General features: G+C 36.2%; 1 protein-coding gene across 2 annotated transcripts in view; it reads left to right on the top strand.

Annotated features, from left to right (window-relative positions):
• Nucleotides 1-22,553, top strand: part of TRAK2 (trafficking kinesin protein 2) — a 58,031-nt gene that overhangs the window by 3,836 nt on the left and 31,642 nt on the right. For both annotated transcript variants that reach the window (XM_031451993.2, XM_031451995.2), the window contains exon 2: nt 21,119-21,407. In XM_031451993.2, coding sequence (XP_031307853.1) covers nt 21,317-21,407 — 91 coding nt within the window. In that variant the 5' untranslated portion in view covers nt 21,119-21,316. The remainder of the gene's footprint in view (nt 1-21,118; nt 21,408-22,553) is intronic.

The raw sequence follows: 22,553 nt of genomic DNA on the forward strand, positions 1-22,553 counted from the left end.
TACTTTTATTATCTCTGTTTTATACATAAAGATATTGAAACACAGAGAGATTAAGTAACTTACCCATGGACACATAGCAAATAAATGGCAATATTAAGATTCAGACCCAAGCAGTCTGTCTTCAGAGTCTATACTCTTAGCCATTATACTATACTGTCGCCATATATTATTTATCAACATCTTCAACTCCCTATGAAAGGAGGAGGAAGGAAAACAATAGTAAATTGGGTATGTTTGCCATAGGGAGTATGCAGTTTATCAGAGGAGATAAAGAACAATTATAAGGTTTAAAAAAAAGTGTTTTAGAGAAAAATGAACAGTGTTGAGAGTCAATGCTTACTTTGAGTTGAGGCTTCTGGGAAAGCTTGGTGGGAAAAGAGGCATTAAACTGGGGTGTGAGGAATGTCTAGTCTGGACTTTGGATATGTAGAAGAGGGAGAGGGCATTAAAGGTAGAAGACATCGCATGAACAGATTTATAAGATTAGGAATCTCCTGGTGTGTCTAGGGAACTAGTAAATACAATCCTTTGTTTCGGCTGGACTGTATTGTATGTTTGGGGAAGCCAGTTTGGGAGCGGTGGGGTGAGCGACAGCTAATGTCTGGGAAAGAGGGAGTGAGGGGCAAGGAAAATTGTGAGGTTTTTAAGCCAAATGACTGAGGTGTATACTAGAAGTAATTATCTTTTCAGAGAGGATAAATCAAGTTCATCTAGTCCCAATTTAACAAGTCCTATTTCACTGTCTCACAAATCTCACCCATCCCTCCTACTGTTTCCATTTATCTAGTTTATACCTTTATTACAATAATCCAAGCACAATGTGATAAAATTTCTTAATTATTTTTCTGTCTCTAATCTCTCCATTCCTGAAATTTATCCTGTATTCTGACTCTAGATTTATTTTGCAAATACCGCTTTCCACTTAGAAACTGGTTCCCTGTGGAATCAAGTGCACAGTTCTTAATCTGAACTAGTCCAATGTAAAGCTCCAAGTACCTTCCCCATAATCAACTCCGATTTAAGTTGCTCTGTACACTGCTGCCAAACTGGCTCTGTCTGCTGTTTGCTTTGGGGCCTCTTTTTCCTTCTTTGTCGTTAACTACCAGACACCTCCATTCTCACCATTGAAATCTTTCCATCCTTGAGGAACCCTATGTTCCTTGAGGGACCCTGCATTAAATCTTACTGAAGGCAGGCCACTTCAGTTAGAAAAGAAATCCCCCCTCACTGACTACAGAACAGTTCTTTTCTAATACTCATTAAATCCTTATTTTTTATTTGGTGGTGTTATATCCTTAGATTTCTTAGATCATTAGATCTTAGATCTTATCTAGATCATGGGGCTCATTAGAACTCTTTCCATTAGATTTTAGATTTCTTAGATCTTTGTGTTCTCTTAAGACAGAGGCTGTTGCATACTACTTTATATCTCTCTTTAGTACTTTTAGTTTAATTCAAGAGGCATTTATTGAAAGCTGGTCAATAAGCAGCTGGTTGACTAGTTGTTAATTGAGATTATCTTATTGAAATTTCTTTTATAACTGCCTTCTTAATATGTAATGTTCCAACTTTATTGCTAGCTTTACTACTGACTCATGTAACCTTGGGGACATTCTGTTTCACTACACCCTGTATTATGGTTTATTCATGCTAGAAAATGAGCATACAAAGTCTACCCGTGGTATAGAAGTGGAACTAATTCATGTTGTAAAGATCATTGAAACCTTTGACGCTTATCCATACATCTCTGTCAGTTTGCCAAACTTTGAGTTCTTTCTTTTTAGAAAGCTTTCTGGCAAGTCATAAAGAGGGAAGGAATGGTTTAAATAAAATAGGGTCCAATTTAAGAGTGTTACACTCTGTTGGATAACAATAGAGGCGATCGTTATGCGTGTTAATGGTGAAAGAATTCACCCACCAGTTCAGTTAGTAGTTCATTTCAACAAAAAAAAAAAAATGTATTGAGTTGCTTGAGCTCCTGCCATTATATTTACATTCTGATCAGCAAGGAGGAGGAAAGGGAGAAGACAGCACCTTCCCTCTTTCTTTCTGGAAGAGGACTTCCAGGAAGTAAATTGTAATGTGTGTTGTGAAAGAAATATTAGATGCTGAGGTAGAAAATAAAAGTGGCAGAAAAGGCTGCTTCAGATCAGGTGGACTGGTAACCTCTCCCGGAGGATGACGTTTCAGCTGAGACCTGAAGGGTGAGGAGTAGTTGCCATATAAAGAACAAGAGCGAAGAGTATTCTGGTACAGAAAACAGTTACAAGGCCCAAGACAGGAGACAATGTGATGAGAAGTGGAAAGAAATGACAAAAGGCCTGTGGCTGAGTCTGAGCAAGGAGGGGAGGGAGGAGAAGTAATCAGAAGCCAGATGAAGCTGGACCTTACAAGCTATGATTTGAGGTGTGGATTTTATTCTAGATATTATGGATTTCCTTGAATTTTTTAAAAAGGAGTTTAGTTTTAAAAACTTTATTGTTGTTGCCTTATGGAGAGTAGAGAGGCAATTAAACATGAAGTCTGTTAGGAGATTTTTCATATTCTAAGAGATGATGATGGCTTGAATTAGGATAATAGAAGAGGGGATAAAGAGAAGTGGGTACATTTGAGATATATATTGGTATTAGACTGTACAGGATTTGACAGAGGGTTGGATGTGGCAAGGTGAGAGAAAGGAGGCATCTGCAGTTCAGTGGATCAGTTCAGGGGATCATAATCAGCCTGTGAGAAATCTGAGTGGAGCTCATGAAGAAGTCTGGTCTGAAGAGCCAGATTGAGAGATTGGGCTTTATTAACACTAAAGAGGTGATTTAATCTGTGGTAGTGGCTGGTTTGCACAAAGGGGAATGAAAAACAACAACAATAAAAAAAAAAAAACATAGTCACAATTGGAACTCTGGAAAACACCAACATTTAAGGATCAAAGGGAGGGAGCTGGGTGATCCAATGAAGGGGCTTAAGAAAGAGCATCCGTTGTAAGTTGTAGGCTCCAGAAGAACCATAGGAGGAAAGTTGAAGTAGAGAGTGGTCAATAATATGGAAGCAGACATGACATAAGCAGACATAAGATAATGGCCATGAAGGTACAATTGGATTGGTTAGCAGGGACTATTGGTGACTGAAGGGAAAGTGGTTTCAGAAAAGTCAGATTGCAGTGGGGTTGAGGTATGAATGAGAGACGAGGAAAAGAGAATGAGAGTAAATACTCTGTGAGGAAGTTTGGCTGAGGACAGAGGACAGCAGCTAGAGGGGAACCCAGAGTCTTGGGGAAGGGAGACTTAAAATTTTATCTGTTTTTAATAAAATGGAAGACTTTGAGCATGATGATAGTTCAAGGAAGAGGGTGAAGCTAGTGGAATATGGGGATAACCAGTAGAGCAAAGTTTAGGGAAGGCAAGAGCAGAGACTTTAAGCAACATACATTTCATTATTTTTTAACTAGGTGGACATATACACATGGTAGAAAAATTGAAAGGTGTATGATGAAAAATAAGTTTCTTTCCCCCCTTCTGTCTTCCAGCCACCCAGTTCCCCTTCTTAGAGGATTTCTGTTTGTACTCCCATCAACAAGTATGCAAGTGCATGGTTGAGATTATGTTTGTACTTAATTCTCAGAGTATGAAGAGAAAGCTAGCTGTAGTGTGTGGATTTCTGGTGGGAGGAATGAGAGTAAGAGAGATGGAGAACAGACAGGAATTCAGAGATGAGTGAGAAACATATGGTATGGAATTGGCTCAGAAAAGAAGGGCATTAAAGAGGATATGGGGGTGAGGGGTGGGGGACATGTCTATGATGTGAGACTCATGGCTGATGAATTTGCAGCAGCCCCTCTTCACATGGTTTTGTGACCTTTTCAGGAGAACTTAACTACTTCTTTATATTTAGAAAGTATGTCAACTTAGAAAATGGATTTCTCAAAAATTCATCACTTTTGTAAAGTACATGTTTGGGGTCCAAGTGCCAAAACTCTGCTTTTGGCTCTTAATTGCTTTCAGTCACAGGCATGTTGTGTGGTGCTTTGGGGTTATTCACACCAGTAGTAGAAATCAAAACAAAGGGAAGCTTGTTGGTTAAGAAAGAGCACTCTCTGTCTGAAGGAAGAAAGGAAGAGGAGGAGACTGGAAACCAACTACAGTATTTCTGAGACGGCACTACTATTCCTAAAGCACATAATTTAACAACCTAAAAAAAATTTCTTTTCAAACATTCTCATCATTTTAGCTTGTACTAGGCTAAACCACTGAGTGTACCTTTGTTTTATTTTTTAGTCACAAAATTGAAAGATTACAAATAAGACTTACATTAGTAATTGTGAGGTTTTTTTTTAAAGAAGATGCTTGGTCATTTCTTATTTGACGTGGGACTTATTTTAAATGCATTCATAAACAGCTGCAAATGCTCTTAGTGGAAAGCATAATAAAACTAAACAATGAGCCAAAGGTTCAGCTTTAGCTTTCTGACAAAGCTGACAACTAGTTCTTTTTAGCTATTACAAGGAAAATGGGTAGTGTGTTATTGCTTTAAAAAAAATGATAAATTATCCTTTTACCAGCAAACTCTTTTTTTAAAATTTTTTTTAAATTTATTTTTGAGGGGGAGATAATTAGGCTTATTTATTTTAATTTACTTTTTAATGGAGATACTGGGGATTGAACCCAGGACCTCATGCATGCTAGGCATGCACTCTACCACTGAGCTATACCCTCACCCCTACCAGCAAACTCTTATACAGATTTTTTTTATGAAGCAAATACATTTTCTTTTGAATGTTCCATCTTAGCTTGATTTTGTTTTTCAAGGCAAGTCATTTATTGATGTTGGACTGAAATGTATTAATAATCAGTTTTGTTCAATTACTTCTGTAATTCAGTGTGCTGACATTTTTAATCTTTAAGCTTGTAGTTGGGCTTGTATTGAAAGCCTACTATGTGTCAGTTGCTTTAAGACTTCGGGCATACAAGAGTAAGATACCTTGATTCAAGGAGCTCATAGTATAATAAGGAAAAAATTGAGCATATAGTCTCCTGGGGGCATCCAAGTAGGGGAATCAAGAAATATTGATTAAGAAGCAAAGTCAAAAAAAGAAGTAAAATCAGAATGAAAAATTTGAAGATTTTCTAAACCGCTTTCTCCATGTTTCCACCGTTTTTCTTCATAATGATTAACAGTAAAATTCTCACAAAAGGGACGAGGACCTATACTCTTCTTGGGAGACAGTAAAGAAAGGACAGAGTGTACTCATAGCCAGCCTAGGGAAAAGAACACGAGGTGAGAAAAGCTCTTGGCGACAGTGCTAAAGGAAGAGAAGCCAGCTGGCTAAATCCCTATCCTGGAGGGATGAAAGAAGAGGTACTTGAGAAACCAGCCAAGGGCCGAAAAACAGGTCCTGGGGTTCAGTCTCAAGCAGACACCTTCTGGGTTCTCTGATAACCTGGTTATCTGTATTCTCAGCCAACAGAAGATTAGAAAAGGGAGAGGCACACTGGCAACTGAGGTTGATAACCTCACAGTGAGTGAGAAAAGAAAATCAGAAGTGGACTTAAAATCTCCAAAAAATTTAGCAATTTGAGACCATTTAGTGTAGGGAGAGAGAGCTCTTTTAAATCCTGGAGCATTTCACCGTAGTCGCCATAATACAGTGATTGCTAGTCATAGTAATGACCCTGAGTCATCAAGTTCTTTTTAGTCTATTCTGAGGACTTTTTTTCCCTTCCCATAGCAGCTTGTTGGAGTTTTCTCCTGACCATGTCTTAATGTTAGGAGGAAAACATCTTACTAACAATGTTTCTAAAATAAGAAAGAGGAGTTGGGGGAGAGGGGTTGGGTACAGGTTTCCCTCACCATCAGAAAGTAGAGCGTTCCTGGGAAACCTTTTGGAAAGCCAGCATGGTGTAAAGTGAAGCAGTTACCTTAGGACACATCTTGCTGACAGATGCACAAAATAAATCAGGATTAAAGCACAGATGGTCACAGAGACGTTTCAAAGCTATAGCGGCTTGACGCTGAGATGCTGAGCGTAGTTCCCTGGGAAGGAGCGTGACGGTGCCCCTCCCGCTGCTCAGGGTGCCCGATTCCTCTATAACAGTTCTCTCCAAAACAAATGCTTTTTTCGTAACATCAAAAATCCCCCTTGGATTTCTTTTAGTTAGCAAAAATAGATACTAATGTAGGTCTTTTGTAAAAGCAAAGTGGTGTAAAGTTCAGTCGACTTTCGAAAAGCAGAGGATACTGGTATTAAAGATTTTGTGGGGTTTTTTTTGCCACACTGTTGTCAAACCTATCTCTAGGGGATGTTTTCAACTTCCGTGTAACTGATGGGCTTAACTGATATAGCCTTGCATATATGCTCACATTTCTTACTGAAACCCATGAGAGGCCTATGCAGATCTTTGTAAATTGGGCTAAGAAAGCCTTCAGTTTTCAAATGCTCTAACAGTTTTGTCTCTCATGTAGTTCCGTTTTCTCCCTATTGCAGATTGCAAGGATGTAACTTGCCTACAGATTGATTCATTCATTTAACAGATGTTTATTGAATGTCTGGCATTTGCAAGATATTAAGATACAGGTAGACTTAATTTATTGGAATAAGGATTTATTTGATTGATATGCCACTTATTTTTAGCAGCCCAGAACAAGTAACAGAATTATACCCAATTTATGATAATACATTTGTATTATTTTCTTGATGCTGTAGAAGACCCACTGAAAGGCGAAGTCAGACTCAGATTTGGAGTTGTCTTATTAAAGAAAATCACAATAGACATAAAAACAGAGGTCATTCTGTTTCATTGTAAATACAGCCAACTTTGGGATCAGATGACTCATTTCTAAAAGCAAATATAAACCACTTAAGAACAAATTGGGGGCTTACTTGCTTTTCCCCCCTTTATTCAGTAATCAATATATGTTTTTACAAAGTGGAGTGGAGAGAGAGGATTGTGTTAGAGTTATCTCTGAGGCTTTTTCAAACTACACACACTCACTGTCCCCTACACACCCAGCCTCTTGCCAGTAGAGCTCAGAGGTGAGAGGCCCCAGCTTTGGAAAAACACAGTGTTTGGTTTGATTCTTGGCTTTTACTAGCTTGGGCAAGTTAATTAACATCTAAGCTTTGGTTTCCTTATCTATATAGTGGTGACAATAATAATATGCACATCATGGGTTTGTTGTGAAGATTAAAGCAGATTGTGCACATCAAGCGTTTAACCCAATGCCTAGCATATAATAAGTGCTCCATCAGTGTTAGCTGTTATTATTAGGAAAGACTGAATATTTCTTCATCATGTATTTTTCACTTGAAACACAGAAAGCTCTTGTGTCTATTATCAGTTGTTTACCATTATAAACCAATTTTCAAAAACTTCTGGAGGGCTAGTTTCATTTGGTATATTCTACAGTCAAGTCATGAATTTAACAGATGTTTGGGGTTTTGCTTTCAGTGTCAAAAGAGCTAGTTTCTGCACAGGAAAAGTCTCACAGGGCAGTGGTGTGTCCTTTTCAATTGTTCAGGTCCAGAAACTGAAGTTTTCTCAGTGTGCCCAGAGTTGATCGGGCTTGGGGGAAAAGACATACTGAGCAAACTCACTAAAGAATGATAAATAAGCCAGGATGTCTGCTCTTGATAAAGAGTAGAACTGTCAAGGGAACTGCGTGTTTTGGTCTCCGTAGTATATTTTTCCCTTGTAGGAAAATATACATGAGAAACCAAGTTACCAGAAGTTTTTCGTGTGTGTGCCTTTAGAGGTGGAGGACTTTTGAAACATAAGGAACAGTATGCTAAAGGAATGGGGAGGAGTGGGCTGGGAGGCAGTATGCATCCCAAGAGCCACACTGGCTCAGAGTAGAGAGGGCTGAGGCTGGAGGGCTAGGTGGGAAGCCATTGCAGTAGACAAGGACAGAGAGAAGGGCTTGAAATAAGGCCAGAGCGATAGGCTTGGAAAATAAATTGACAGGAACTGGTGACTGCCTGGAAAGCACGGACTGAGGAGAAGAAAGATAACTCTTAGATTTTTGGCTCTGCTGATCAGATGAATTGATAATATTAACTAATTAGTAAAGCAGGGAAAAAAAAACAGATTTCATAGGAAAAGGATAATGATTTCAGTTTAGAATGTGGTGAATTTATGGGGTTGATTCTAAGTCAATATGGAGAATTCTAGCTTAAAGCCAAGAAATGCCGATTTGGGCTGAAGATAGACCCTTGAGGGCTAATTATCATATAATTGGAAATTAAGGCCTTCAAAGGAGATGAGATACCTGAAGAGAGAAAGGAGAGGACCCTGATAAAATCCTGAAGAGCTGGGGATACTAGCTGCTAAAGACAGTTGGATGAAGAGAGTTCCTAAATCTGTACCCATCAAGCTCAGAATCAAATTGTGTCCTGTTTTGCCAATAGCCATGCCCCTCCCCTCAAAGTATCTGTTCTTATTTGATTCCTGAGTTTCATTGGCAAGCCAAAATCATCCACTACTTTTCAATTCTCCCTCAAAAATTACCTTATCTTGAAGTCTTGAAGTTGACTGTGACATCTGGTTTGGAAAACGAGTCTTATATCTAAGCCATGATATAATTGCAGTGTCTCTTACCCAGTAGAATTATATTACTTAAATGGTTATATGTCTTAAATATGCAGAATTCTAGGCTCATTCTAGAATTATATATGTTTATAAATATGTTTATAATAAATATTCTGTCCTGACCAGCACTCATCCCTGTTTTAAGTTGTACCCCATTCCTGGTCATATAAGATTGCGTGTCCTGGTGCCACTGATTACTGATCTGAAGAGCTGTCCTGCCTACAGTTTTTCTTTGGGCAGCTTTTGGAAACTTTTACTTCTGAAGACTTTAGGTATTTTAAGTTTAAAACAGCTGAATGATTTAGGATCATCTTAAGCCACCAAAAGCAAGTTTATGTATGATAGTTAGAGGAGACAGAAATGAGGACACAGATTTTCTACCTCTTCTTGAATTATTTCTGTTTTTAAAATTTGTATTTATCTTACTGCTTTGTGAAAGTGCTGTTTCAAGGGATCTTCTTGGCTATTTGATTTGAAGATAAGTCCCGAAAAACAGATCATACAGAAGTAGTCTTAAGTCTGCCAGTATGATTATTCCTGTTCGCTTTATTTCTTAATCTTCCGTGAAGGGTTTGTAGGTTTTCAGGTGGTGGTGTCTTTTGATTTACACTATTACATTAACATTACCAGTCAACATGAAAGAAAATTCCTTCTGATTTGTTGGGGAAGGATTTATTTGGTTCCTGCAGTATAGTACAGACTTTAGTATCCATGGGATCTATTAGATAAACTGCCTCTGCTGGAGGTGTTTCCCCCCATTTTTGGTTAAGAGACCAGGAAATCCACAAACTCTATAATGTCATTTACTCTGAATTACTCATTTCTGATTTTTTTTTTCTTCTTTTAACCATTACTTTAGTCAAAAGGACATAATTTTCTGTTTAAAAAAAGATTTAAAATATAAACCTGTGATGACTTTATTAATATCCTGGAATATAAGTTCTTGACAGCAACTGCTCTTGTCAATGAATATTTTAATGTCTATAACCCAAATGTCAGCTGAATGTTTAATAGCTAAACAGTTGGTTTGAACCTTCAGTTTCATGTTAGAAGGAAACCAGAACAGTCCTAAGATTTCTGCAAATTCCTAGTGTTCTTGTGGCCTCTGAGTTACTGCCATCTGGATGTGACTTTTTTCCCTTCCTCTCTCCCTCTCTAGAGGGGGAAAAAAAACAATAGTTCTTTCCCTGGGCTTATGCAGCGCATCAGCCTTCCTTTTGATGCTTCAAGCCCTTTCTTTCCACCATAAGTGCCCTTTCCATGTATTTTCCCAAACAAAAAACATTTCTTTTGTAAGAGGAACTCCACTGTTTACTATGTTAAGACGATGAAATGTGTGCCTTGCTAGGTATAATTTGATAATAATAACCCTACCAGTAACTCTTATTTTCTCTATTTATCAAACTTTCAAAAATTTAAATAATTCATACTAAACTCAGTCTCCATTCTTTGAAGAAGTTACAAGAAAACCCTATCTTGAAAAAGCTTTTGCATTGTTAGAATTGATTATACTATGTAGCATTGTGTAGCTCTTTTGCCAGGTGGCACAAAGATAGTGATCTCTTAAAAGGATACAGAATTTCAGATCGAGTTTAAATATCAACCTTCCCCTTCTCTTAGAGAACTAAATCAAGACCATTTGGTGAACAAGACAGAAGTCTACCCTTTTGAGGTTGTGTATTTGGTATTTTTAAGCTATTTTCTATCCGATTTCCTTTGACTAAACTGTATATGGCTTCACTAAATTATTTTTAACTGCCAAATAATAATTCACCATAGTTTTTATATTTCTAAGTCAATTATGATCTTTTATAGAAACAAGTTTGAAAAAATGCGTGATGGGAAAGAGGGATAAAACTAGGGTTGTGTAAATAGTATCTACTATCTTTTTTTTGATACTCACTGTCTCTAGGACATCAAGCAAAATTTGGAATTCCTGTCTAAAAGGAGAGTTTCAAACAGATGATGTTGATAGTATTTATTTAGCTACTTGTTGCATTTTCTTTAAGAGTTTTGGGTCATTGTTTGATTCTATGGGGCAAAAATATTATGATTTAGGGTATAGATCAGTAAACTATAGCCTGTGGGCCAAGTCCAGCCAGTTCTATAAGCTAAGAATGTTTTTTTCCAGTTTTAAAGGGTTAAAACACAACAACAACAAAGATAATACGCAACAGAAGCCTTATGTGGCTGCAAAGTCTAAAATATTTACTACTTGGCTTTTTATAAAAAAAGTTGAGATTCTTGAGTTTTAAAGTGGATGAGCAATTGTTAGAAAGCTACTGATGGAAACTATCAGTGGTTGTATAATTGTATATTCTGAATACTGTGTAATTCATTACAACGTAAATCATATTAAAATGATGGCACAGATTGATAATATGTTGGCATGGAAAGATAAATGAGGAGGCTGCTAAACAGCATGTTAATACTCTATTTCTTAGTAAAGATTTGGGAGGGTGTGGGTATAGCTCAGTGGTAGAGTGCATGCTCAGTATGCAAGAGGTCGTGGATTCAATCCCCAGTACCTCCATTAAAGAAAATAAATTAAATAAATAAACAAACTTAATTACCCTAGTGAAAGATGCTAAAAGACTACAAGCAGCTTTCATTTGATTGTTCATATTTATCTATTGCCTGAATTTTTTTGAATATATTACTTTATTTATAATGAAAAACAAAGGTGCACACATGGTATATGTGTGTGTTGTGTTTGTGTGTTTTAAAGAGAAAGAGAAACTGAATGGAAATTTCAGTTTCACTTGTGGCTGATTTTTATCAAATGATGAATAGGTTCATTTAAGGAATGTAATTTATTTGGTACTACTTTTAAACTCTTGTCGTCTCTGAACATTAAGCACTTTTCCTTTCAAAACTTTTACCAGATAACCAAACACCTGAAGATGTCAACACTGAGGCTTATCTTCACTTAGTTCTTATTTTTGTTTTTAACCATTTCTTTGGTTGAAATCTAAATACACTGCTTTAGAGCAGCTAGGTAGTAATATAAAAGTGACGTGGCCTTTTAAGATATTGTCAGGAACTGTGCCCCACATAGTTTACATTGCAGAGATTGCTAGTTCTGCACACATTGTCTCCAGCAAATGTTTTCATGTCCAGGCACATGTTCAGACATTAAGGATTGAAGAGATGCAATAATAATTACACAATAAGTAGTCGGCCAAACGGATAGTAGGACCTCCATAGATTTTTAAAAATTTCTCTTTTATCCCCATATCTTGCTTTTGGGGATGCTTTTATCCCCAGATTCTCCCACTTTCCTCCCCACAAGGCAAGCATTTTAATATGCTTATAGTGCAGAAAATGCAGAAAAAAGTTTAATTTATATAAATTGCATTGTGGTATCGCTCTCATTTTGCTTCCTGCTTTATTCCATCAGCACTGTATTCCTAGTGCTGTTGTTCTCTGGTATGTATCCACCTTTTACCTATCTGCTCTCCAGGGAGTGGGCCCTCGCCTTAACTGTCACAAACAGCAATGCAGGAAACAATCTCTCACATCTCTTTATGGGCTTATATGAGAATTTCTTTGAGATAGATACAGCCAGGAGCAGAATTACTGGTATATGTGTATTTAATTTAACAACGTAGTTTCTCTGGTTCCTTTGAATGGCTGTGCTAGTCTGTGTTCGCAACACAACCTTTTTATTTGGGTAAATTTTCATGAGAGTTTCTTTAAGACCAGTACTTAGTGACAAGAAAGGATTACCTTAGTTAAGAATAATTGTTATAACTCATGAATTATTGCAAGGTGGCAATTCCATACAAGCATGTGCTTTTTGAGAGCTAGAGCTGTTGACAATTTGGATTAGTAGAAACTGATCTGAATCCTGTATCTTCTGAATCTACGTCCCAGAGACCAGGTACTGTGAAATGGTGGTGTTTGTATTTTATAATTCTTCCTCCTTATCTGTTTAACTTTTTAATTATATTAAACACATAAATAATGCTTACTATTTACCAAATACTATTATATATGCTTTATAAACACTAATTCATTTAATCCATATAACAACTCTGTAAGATAGTTACTATTATTGTTCCCATTTAATAAATGAGGAAACTACAGCACAGAGAGATTGTTATCCAAGTACAGATTTCTCATTTTAACATTATCAATTCGGGAATATGGAAAACTAATGAAAAGTCTCTGAAAATAAGTGGATTTTGTAGTAAATGTTATTTTATAGTCCATTACAAATTCAAAGGTGCTATTAAACTTCTCTGACTTTACTTTTGAATACCAATATGCATAACTTGTTGTAATGCCAGATGGGAAAAGGAAACTTATCTACTAACATGTATAATATTATACTTCTAAGAATTTGAAAATAAAATCTACAGATAGTAATAACCTTTCTTAGATGCCATAGTTGGTACTCCAGCACACTGGATGTATGAATTTTCTAGATGGGTAAAACTTAGTTATTAAAACACCATAAAATATTATATTTTAACATTAAAAAAATCCTGCTTTCTTAACTTCTTGAACAGTAGGTATGAAAGCATGATTTAGCATTTTCCTCATGATTGGGGTTATATTTTGATAACTGTGATTGTACTTTAATGATGTTGTAGATGTGGAATATGAAACAGAATGGCTTCTAATAATTACTAAACCTTGCTTTCTTGAAAAAGTCTCTAATATCCTTTTGCTTTTGGATTATTTGCCTAATTTTATAAAAGGTAAAGTATGGAATGTGCAACCACAGTTGTATAATATAGCTGCTTTTCTATAAAATTAATTATTGACTCACAAATGATTCCTTGCCTTGAAAACCTTCTTCAGTTTTGCTGTGGTGGTTTTAGCTCCTAGTGATTTGAAGACTCCTATGAATCAGATACTTAACCATTCTCATGTTATTTACTATTTGTTGAGGTATAGAGAAATGGGTTCACTTTCCACTGCAGTAGTTCAGACTGGGTTACATCAAAGAATATACATTCATTATCTTTGTAAACAAGACATCAGGATAATTTTTTTCTTCAAATGTTATTTAATATTTGGCTTGAAACCAAATGCCAAGCACAATCAACATCTCTAAATGTGTAGGACAGGGTGCCCTGTCCTTGCATGGTAGGTTTACTTTCTTATACATTTTTTGAAACACAAATTTGTCTACTTAAAACTTATAACTTATGAAAATTTCTGGATAGGGACATTGTATGCTCCAGAGCAAGGGATTCAGCTCTGCTGATCACCAATAGGTGGTCACTTTCAACTCAGCCATTATTTTGTTTGTTTTACACACATATAGTTTTGAGGTATCATATAAATATTACAAGCCCCATTTTGTCTCTGAAAGCAGTGCTAGTGATAGACAGATGAACACTAAAATAGAAATAGTATAAAAAATTGAAGTGAGAAAATTACTCATTACCTATATGATTGGGCAATAAGAATGATTATGAAGGACAATCCCAGGATATGTGAAAAAAGATGTATCTGTACAGTTGACAGTCAGCCAAAGGTGAAGAAATGTGAATATTTGAAATGGTTTTAGCAGAGGATCATCATTAAAGTGAGATGCCCATTTAGTCAAAGGTTACTTCGGGTTAAAGTTGAAGTTCAAGAACTTAAAGACAGCATGGTGAGTGAAATTGGTGCTGTGGAAACTTATCATAAACCACAGATGGCACCATGGGTTTAAGGCCTTTTCTAATCTTCGAGTGAAACTCTGGTGTGGATTCCTTAGCTGCCAGAGGTTCCCTCCCTTATGTTGCTAGAGATTGTGGCAGGGAGGGGTTGCCTGCCTCGGTAAATGTTCTTTGTAAACAAAACAGGGCACTTTTTTTTTAAATGCCAAAAACATATCAGCTAGGAGGGAATGTGGACCCTATAAACCTAAATCTCACTTGTGAACTTTTGAACTTTGAAATGAATGGATTTTACAGCTTTTGGAATCCACCCTGTTTTTAAGTAGAGCTGCCTCTATATATTTTATATTCTGAAAACCCTACTGGTCATTAAATTGAATGACACAAAAAAAGAGGGACCAGATATTTGCTTGGACCAGATAGTTCCCCAGGGTGAACTTTATAATGCTGGTGGAATGGTGGTACCAGATGGAGTATACAGTGGTTCATCGGCCCAGCTGGACTCTGCCTTTGTGAGGTCTGCTGCTCACTGTCCAGATCAGATTTTGGTGGTGACACAACACCCTCTTGCCTCCCTTTTTTTTCAGCTCTGAGCGCCGAAGCTATCAAGGTCTTCTTGTGGTTCAATATCTGGTTTTAAAATTATTGCGTTTTTTTTTGGTAAATTTTTATGTTTGATGTAACCAGATGTATTAAAATTAGTGAGTCTCTGTCACTGTCAAAAACTGCATTATTTAATGTGAGAACATGGTACATTTATTTTGTAAATTATACAGGTTTTTTGTCTGGATTAAGGTTGTCACTGCCTACAAGAGCTGCTGCTGGAGGTGGTGATTGGCACTGTTGCCACTTCTGCATGCAGATCAGCAGCCAATATGTATTTTAAATTAATCTCCAAAGTATTATTTGTACAATAAAATTATAAAATATATTTCCAATTTAAATGTTTGTTACATCATTATATTTACTGTAATTTTAGGCTTTGCACTCTTGTCAAAATGAAGTGTCCCTGAATTATTTTAGCCTTTCTATAAGGCTGTTTGGGCCAGAGTATCCTGTTTTAAGGAAGTAGCAAGATTTTTTTTAAGGCACAGGGCCTATATTTAGGCCCTTACTGTTGACCATTTTGTTTCCATGGCTAGGCTAAACTATCTAAGTCATCAGCATGTTGTATTCTGCCAGCAATATTTATTATCAGTGACATGGTTTGTTTGTTCTTTTTAAGTCTCATTCTTATTAAAATAAGTCACTTGGCTAGCTTACTCTATTATCTCCTAAATGTGCAAGAATTACAAAGGCTGGCTTATTAAGTAACGCATGCTTGGTTGATTGTTTTATAAAGAAAAGCTGTGAAGTTTTTCCTAAAAAGAGTGAATAAAGATCCAGCAGAGTAAGTAGATGGTACTCAAGGAAGTACTAAGGATGTGTGTGTACAAACGAGGAAGGGCACTGAAAATGTGTTTGTGCTTGCCAGGGTTTCGTTTCTACTACATTTAGGACTCTGATTCTGCAAGCTTTCTGTTTATTCATATGTCAGAGAAGTAGAAAGAAGATGATTAATGGCACTAAACTAACATCACTCATCAGAGGGTGGGAAGTAAATGTGACTTCTTAGGTTGAGAGAAGAAGCCATTAAGCAGTCAAGAGTAGGGTTTACAATGTGCCCAAATTTGTGTGCGGTATAATAATAATAATAATAATAATAATAATAATAATAATAATAATAATAATAATATATTATATAATATAATAAAAATATTATATTATTATTATTATTATTTAAAAATTGTACTATCTGGTGGTGATAGAAATAATAGTAACTAATATTTGCATAGCATTTGCTGTATTCTTAGGTATTGTTCTAAGAGCTTTACGTGTATTAACTCATGTAATTTTCCCAGTGACCATCCAAGGTAGGTGCTACTGTTATCCTCTCATAACTCACTTAATCCCCATAGCAACCCAATAAAGTAGACTGTGTTATTAGGCCCATTTTACAGATGAAAAAATGAAGTTAAGTAATTTGTCCAAGGTCATACAACTAGTAAGTAGCAGAGCTGCAGTTCAGAATTCGTGTTCTTAACCACTGTGGTAGGCTCAGTAATGGCCCTCAATGATATCCAGACCCTAATTCTCTGGAGCCTGTGAATATTAACTGATATGGCAAAAGGGATTTTGCAGAAGGGACTAAATTAAGGATTTTGAGATGGGGAGATAGATTATCCTGGATTATCCAGTTGGGCCTTAAATGAAATCACGGGTGTCCTTATGAGGGAGATAGCAGGAGATTTGTCAGGAAAAGGCATGTGACAATGGAAGCAGAGAAAGAGATTTGAAGATACTGTGTTGCTGGCTTTGAAGATGGAGGAAGGGGCCCTGGGCCAAGGAATGCAGCTCTAGAAGCTAGGGAAAATGGATTCTCCCCTAGGGCCTCCAAAGGAAGCACAGCTCTGCCAATGCCTTGGCTTTTGGTTTTGGTCCATTGAAACTATTTCATCCTTTGAGGTCCAGAACTGTAAGATAAATTAGTGTTGTTTTAAGCCATGAAATTTGTGGTAATTTATTGTAGCAGCAATAGGAAACTAATACAGCCATTATGCTATGAATGAAGGTGTTAGTTATTGTTAAGCTTTTTATTATAAGAGCCCTTTCCCAGAATCTGTGAAGGAACTAGCTTCAGGAATAATCTCCCTTAGCAGTCCTGTTTGTGACACTTGTCACTTCATTGCTTAATCCTTATCTCTTTCTATATGAAGATTATTCGGAAGTAATCTTTAGGCTACATCTATGCAAACAGGGTAGGCATTCTGGGCTCACAGCTGACTGTTAAGTCAGAAACTTAAGAAACATTAGGCACAGGACACCATCTTTTCTTCAGCCCAAGTGAGAGGGAAGCTAGAGGGAATGAGCATTTGGATGGATGTCAGGTACCAGGCTAGGAATTTCTAGTCTTCATTTAGTCCTCATCCCTTACCCTCCCTGTAAAGAGTAGTTAATTATTACTCCCACCTTGACAATTAGGAACTGTTAAATAATGTGCTCAGAGCCTGAAAATCAGTAAATAAGATAAAATTCAGGTGTGTCTAATACCAAGGTACATACATTGTCCTATACTCAGCATTGCTACTAATCCTGCTGAGGAGCTCAGTGCTAGAACAGGGTGTATCCAAAGGGTTTACTTAGTTCTAAAGAGTCATCAGGAAGAACATATCACTTTCAGATTACCTCTGACCTGATGCACATTGTGAAGGTTGGGAAGGTTCCTGGATTGCCCTGCAGGACTCTGGAGGTGGACTTAGTTCCTTGGTTTTCTTTATTCTTGTATGTGAAAGTTAAGAACAAATCATTAACAAAACCTCCAAAACTAATTAAAGAGCAATTCACTAGAGCAAAGATCTAGCATCCATAGTTGAAACTTACATAGATTTTCTGTGTTCCTGTGTGATATATGTAAATATAAAAATTAAAAAATTTAAAAAAAACCCAAAACAAAAAACCAGGGATCATACTGTAAATATAAGATTAAACCAGCCAATGTGTAACAGAGTGGTAGTGGCAGGCAGAAAGTCTCAAAGTTATCATTAGATTTTCACAATGGTCTTTTATTACAATATGATTAAGAACCAGTTTTTTTTAGGAACCAATTTGGGAGGCACTTTGCTTTTATCACTTTTCATCCTCCCCCTCCTGCTCCCTCTCTTCTTTTTCTTTCTTCCTTTCTTATCTTCCCTCCCCTCTCCACTTCCTTCTTCACAAGCAGATTTCTAACTTACAACTTAAAAAAAAATGCTTTCTTAGAAATTGAAAATAACTTTTAAATATGCTTGTAGGTGTAGAAAGTAGAAGTCTGTTCTTTACTGAAATTCTTTTAGCGATAATGATCTAATCACAAGTATATCTAAATGTTGAGGGTTCCCTGTTTCAGAAGTTGGTCTAGGAACTTACTGATTTAGATAGATGGTTATTTGATGCTTGAATTATTTTACTACTAGATCAAGGGTTGGAATACTTTCCCTGTAAAGGGTCAGATAGTAAATATTTTAGGCTTTGCCTGACTATAAGGTCTCTGTCACAATTACTAAGTTCTGCCATTGTATCATGAAAGCAAGCGATTGACAACACATAAACAAATGAGTATGGCTGTGTTCCAGTGAAACTTTATTCGTAGACACTGAAATTTGAATTTCATATAATTGTCACATATCATGAAACATTTTAACTTTGATTTTTTTTCCAACCATTTAAAAATGTGAAACCTATTCTTAGCTCACAGGTTATAGAAAACAGGTGGCAGGTCAAATTCAGTCAGTAGGTTACCGACTGTACTACATAGCCTATTAGACAGTAGCATGTTTATTCTTATATTTACATTGCCATTCTATTTTTAAAAATAGATCACTGGATTCATAATCTGTGAATTTGGGTCTCTGAAGTATTATAATTTAAAAGACCTTGATAAAAATTACATGTGACATGGAGACTTACATAGCAGATCATTTTTGGTTGCCTACTCAAGAATCATCATTGATTCTTGAGTTGAGATTTTGTTTTGAGATTTTGTTCAGATTCCTGATGTTCAAATATTCAGGGGACTTGCTTTCTTTCTCCTCCTGATTTCCAGGGGTGGACAAGTCTTTATTGGTTTGATCCCATTTTAGTTCCATTCCCCTTGCAGTGGTTTATTTGGGTATGGCAATTTGGACAATCAGATAGTACATGGGGAAGAGTTTAATTGCATATGATAGGCTGATCTGGAATATGAAAATGAGTATTTGACAACTGGAATTAAAATCAACATACCTAAACAAATATTTTTGATCTTTACTTCACATTGCACTTGCTAGGGCGGATTGCTATATTGGCAAACATGTTTCAAGAAAAATAGTTATATATGTAAAATAGAATTTAAGAAATTTTTTTAAATGTTTAATTCAAATATAGAAAAATTTTTGTTATGCCAACACAAAATTATAAGCTTTTGGAGGAAGGACTGTTTTTTGTTATGTTGGGTTTTTTTCTGTATATTTTTTCACTTATGAAGTATAAAAACAGCAACACTATGCCAGTAACCACAGAAGTTTTTGAAATTTTACTGGTTCATGGAAATCTGAAAGCCTAGATGTTGGAAATATTGCTCTACACTCACTAAACTCCATTCTTACCGTCTTTCTTGATTACTTGCAGCCTGGCTTTGGACCTAACCTCTTGGTTGACCTGGTTTCCAGAAGGTTACTGTTGATTTTATGGTCTTCTTATGCCACCTCTTTTAAACCAAGTAACTCTTTGACTTCTCTGTAATGTTTAATTCTGTTGCACATTCTATCTCAGAAATTCTTTCCCTAGTATTTGCTGAGAGTGCCTCTCTGTGCTACCTCTGTGACCATTTTCAGTCTCCTTTAATGCTTTTATTTTGGGCTTTTCTATTTCTTGTGGGTGACTCTTGTAAAAGCACTGAATGTTTATGATGCCTGTAAATAGTAGGCATGAGAACAAATTAGCCATAAATAGAAGCTGCAAGTTGCCAAGTAGACACTATTTAGAAGAGACTGTCTTTTGATATAAAGCTAGGCTTATAGTTAATATTGAACAGTTTTCTTAACTGGTAACAATTGTTTTTTTTTTTAAAGTGCACACCTATGCATTGTAGTCCTTCATATGAACTGTTATTAAACTATTTTTTATAGATATTTTGATTCCAGTTCTGTGTATATGCTTTAAAAAAAGAAAATACCGTATGGGCATCCTTATACATACATCTTAGCATACTCTTTGAGTATATCCATCACATAAATTCCTAATGGTAGAATTGTTAAATTATGGTGTATATGCATTGAAAAGTTTGGTAAGCATTGCCATATAGCCTTTCTGAAAGCTTGTATCAATTTGCTCTTTTATCCACAGTATGAGTGCTGCATTCTCCATACCCTCTAACTTCATGTTTAGTAATCTAATGGATGAAAAATATTTTCTATACATTTTTATTTATTTTAATTTTAAGTGAGGTTAACATCTTTTATTTAAGTGATTTTCAACTGGGGACAGTTTTGTCCTCCAGGGGATGTTTGATAATGTCTGGAGACATTCTGAGCTGTTAAAACTGGGAGAGAGTCTGGGGAGAGGATTTTGCTGGCATGCTGCTGAACATCCTGCAGTACACATGACAGAATATTATCTGGCCCCAAATATCAGTAGTTCCATGGTTGAGGAACCCAGCTTTATATTATTCCATTTCATCTCCTTTGTTGGTTTATTATCTATAATTCTTGAATTATTTTATTGGTTGCTTCAGGGCTTATAGTATACATTTTAAAATTTATCATAGTTCACTTCTGAGTTATATTTTACTAATTCATATATAGTATAAACACCTTGCAACAGTATATTCCCATTTTTCTTCTCCAGGCCTTTATGCTATTGTTTTAATATATTTTACTTTTGTGCATGTTATAAAACCCACAAAGTATTATTATTATTTTACTTTGAACAGTAGATCATCTTTAAAATTCTTAAACAGCTTTAATGAATTATAATTTACATTAGATTGCACACATTTCCAATATAGAATTTGGTAAGTTTTGACATATGTATGTATTTGTGAAACTATCATCACAATCAAAATATGAGCATATTTATCATCCCCCAAACCTTTCTACACCTTGATAATCCCTCCCCAACCCCAGGCAACCACTGATCTGCTTTCTGTCACTATAGATAAATTTACATTTTCTAGAATTTTATATAAATGGAATCATAAACTTTATTTGTCTGACTTCTTTCATCCAGCATAACTATTTTGAGATTTATCCATGTGGTGTGTATCATTAGGAAAACATTCTTAATGACAGACATTCCGGGTAATTGGATTGCCGTTATTAAAGACCTGCTGAATTCTGAAGTCACCTGATGTGTTCTTTGTTTTAGGTCATGACCATCCAAGGTATGATAATCACATGAGAACACTCATTGCTCCAGATGTCATTTGACTCATCAGAAAAAATCTGTTTAAAAGAAAATATCCATTTGACCAGATCCTTTCTTTATTGAATGGCTTGATGGCTTCTCTTTCCTCTGATTCAAACCAAAGCTGTCCTTCTCAACCAAAGCAAAACAGGAGCTTGCATGAATCAATCCCAGAATGCCAATTTTACATCACCGACAGGTGAAGAAAACCTCATGAATATCAATCACAGAGACTCAGAGAGCATCACTGGTGAGTGCAGTCTAATAAATGAAGTGCTATTGCGTACGGGATAAAATTTGTATAAGACCTGCCATGATGAAACCCAGCCTCCCTTTCCAGCCTGGTCTCCTCAGAGACTGACTGAATTAATATCTTTTTTTCCTTGGTCTCCTAACACGTTATCAAAATCTGCCCTGCGTGCTGTTTGTTGTCTAAATCTCACTCCCTGTATACGTGAGCCCTGGTCAGTAGGAACTGCATTATATTCCTCTCACTATCTTGTCTTCCTATTCCTGTCTTCCCATCTCCACAAGGACAGAGGTGCTTGTGTTTCTATGCCCTGCAGGCACCTGACTACAGTACCTGTACATAAGAGGCTTTCATGGTATACAGTGTATGCAAACACAGATGCAGCCCCATAAGTCCTTATCTGCAAGACTGAAAAAACTATACACCCAAAGTTTTTTCTGAACTTTGTTTGTAAAACTCATTGGTCCACAAAACCTGATCTATGCAGCTGTTTCTAGACTTATCTCATTTAGTTTAAATATTTATGTTTGCTGAAAGTATATTAATATATTTAAATATGGGGTGCTGCTACAAAACCATTTGGAGATGTTATGTAACATACAGTAAATGGACGGTATTACTTTTCTAAAACTCCATAAAATTCTGAAACCCATCTAAACCCAAAGATTTCCCCCCCATTTTGTATTCAGCTTTATTGAGATATTTGCATTAGGATACAATAAAATGGACCCATTAAGTGTACAGTTCGGTTTGACAAATATATTCAGTCATGTAACCACTAGTACAATCAAGTTGTAGAACATTTTTATTATCCCCCAAAGTTCCCTTTTACCGAGGTCTCCTCACCCTTCAACTGCTGACTCCAGGCAACTAGCAGTGTGCTTTTCTGTTACTATAGGTAAAATTTGCTTGTTCTAGAATTTCATATAAATTAATCTGTGTCTTTTGTATCTGGCTTTTTTAATGAAGCAAAGTGTTTTTGAGATTTATCTACGTTGTAGTATGTGTCAACAGTTCATTAGTTTTTATTGCCAAGTTACAACAACTAAACTCTGTCCTTATAGTAGTAAAGCACCCATCGACAGTATGTAAAAGAACAAATGGAATTGTGTTTCAATAAAACTTGATTGGCAAAACTAGGCAGAG

This window comes from Camelus dromedarius, chromosome 4, assembly GCF_036321535.1.
Source record: "Camelus dromedarius isolate mCamDro1 chromosome 4, mCamDro1.pat, whole genome shotgun sequence".
In the NCBI taxonomy this organism is placed as follows: Eukaryota; Metazoa; Chordata; class Mammalia; order Artiodactyla; family Camelidae; genus Camelus; species Camelus dromedarius.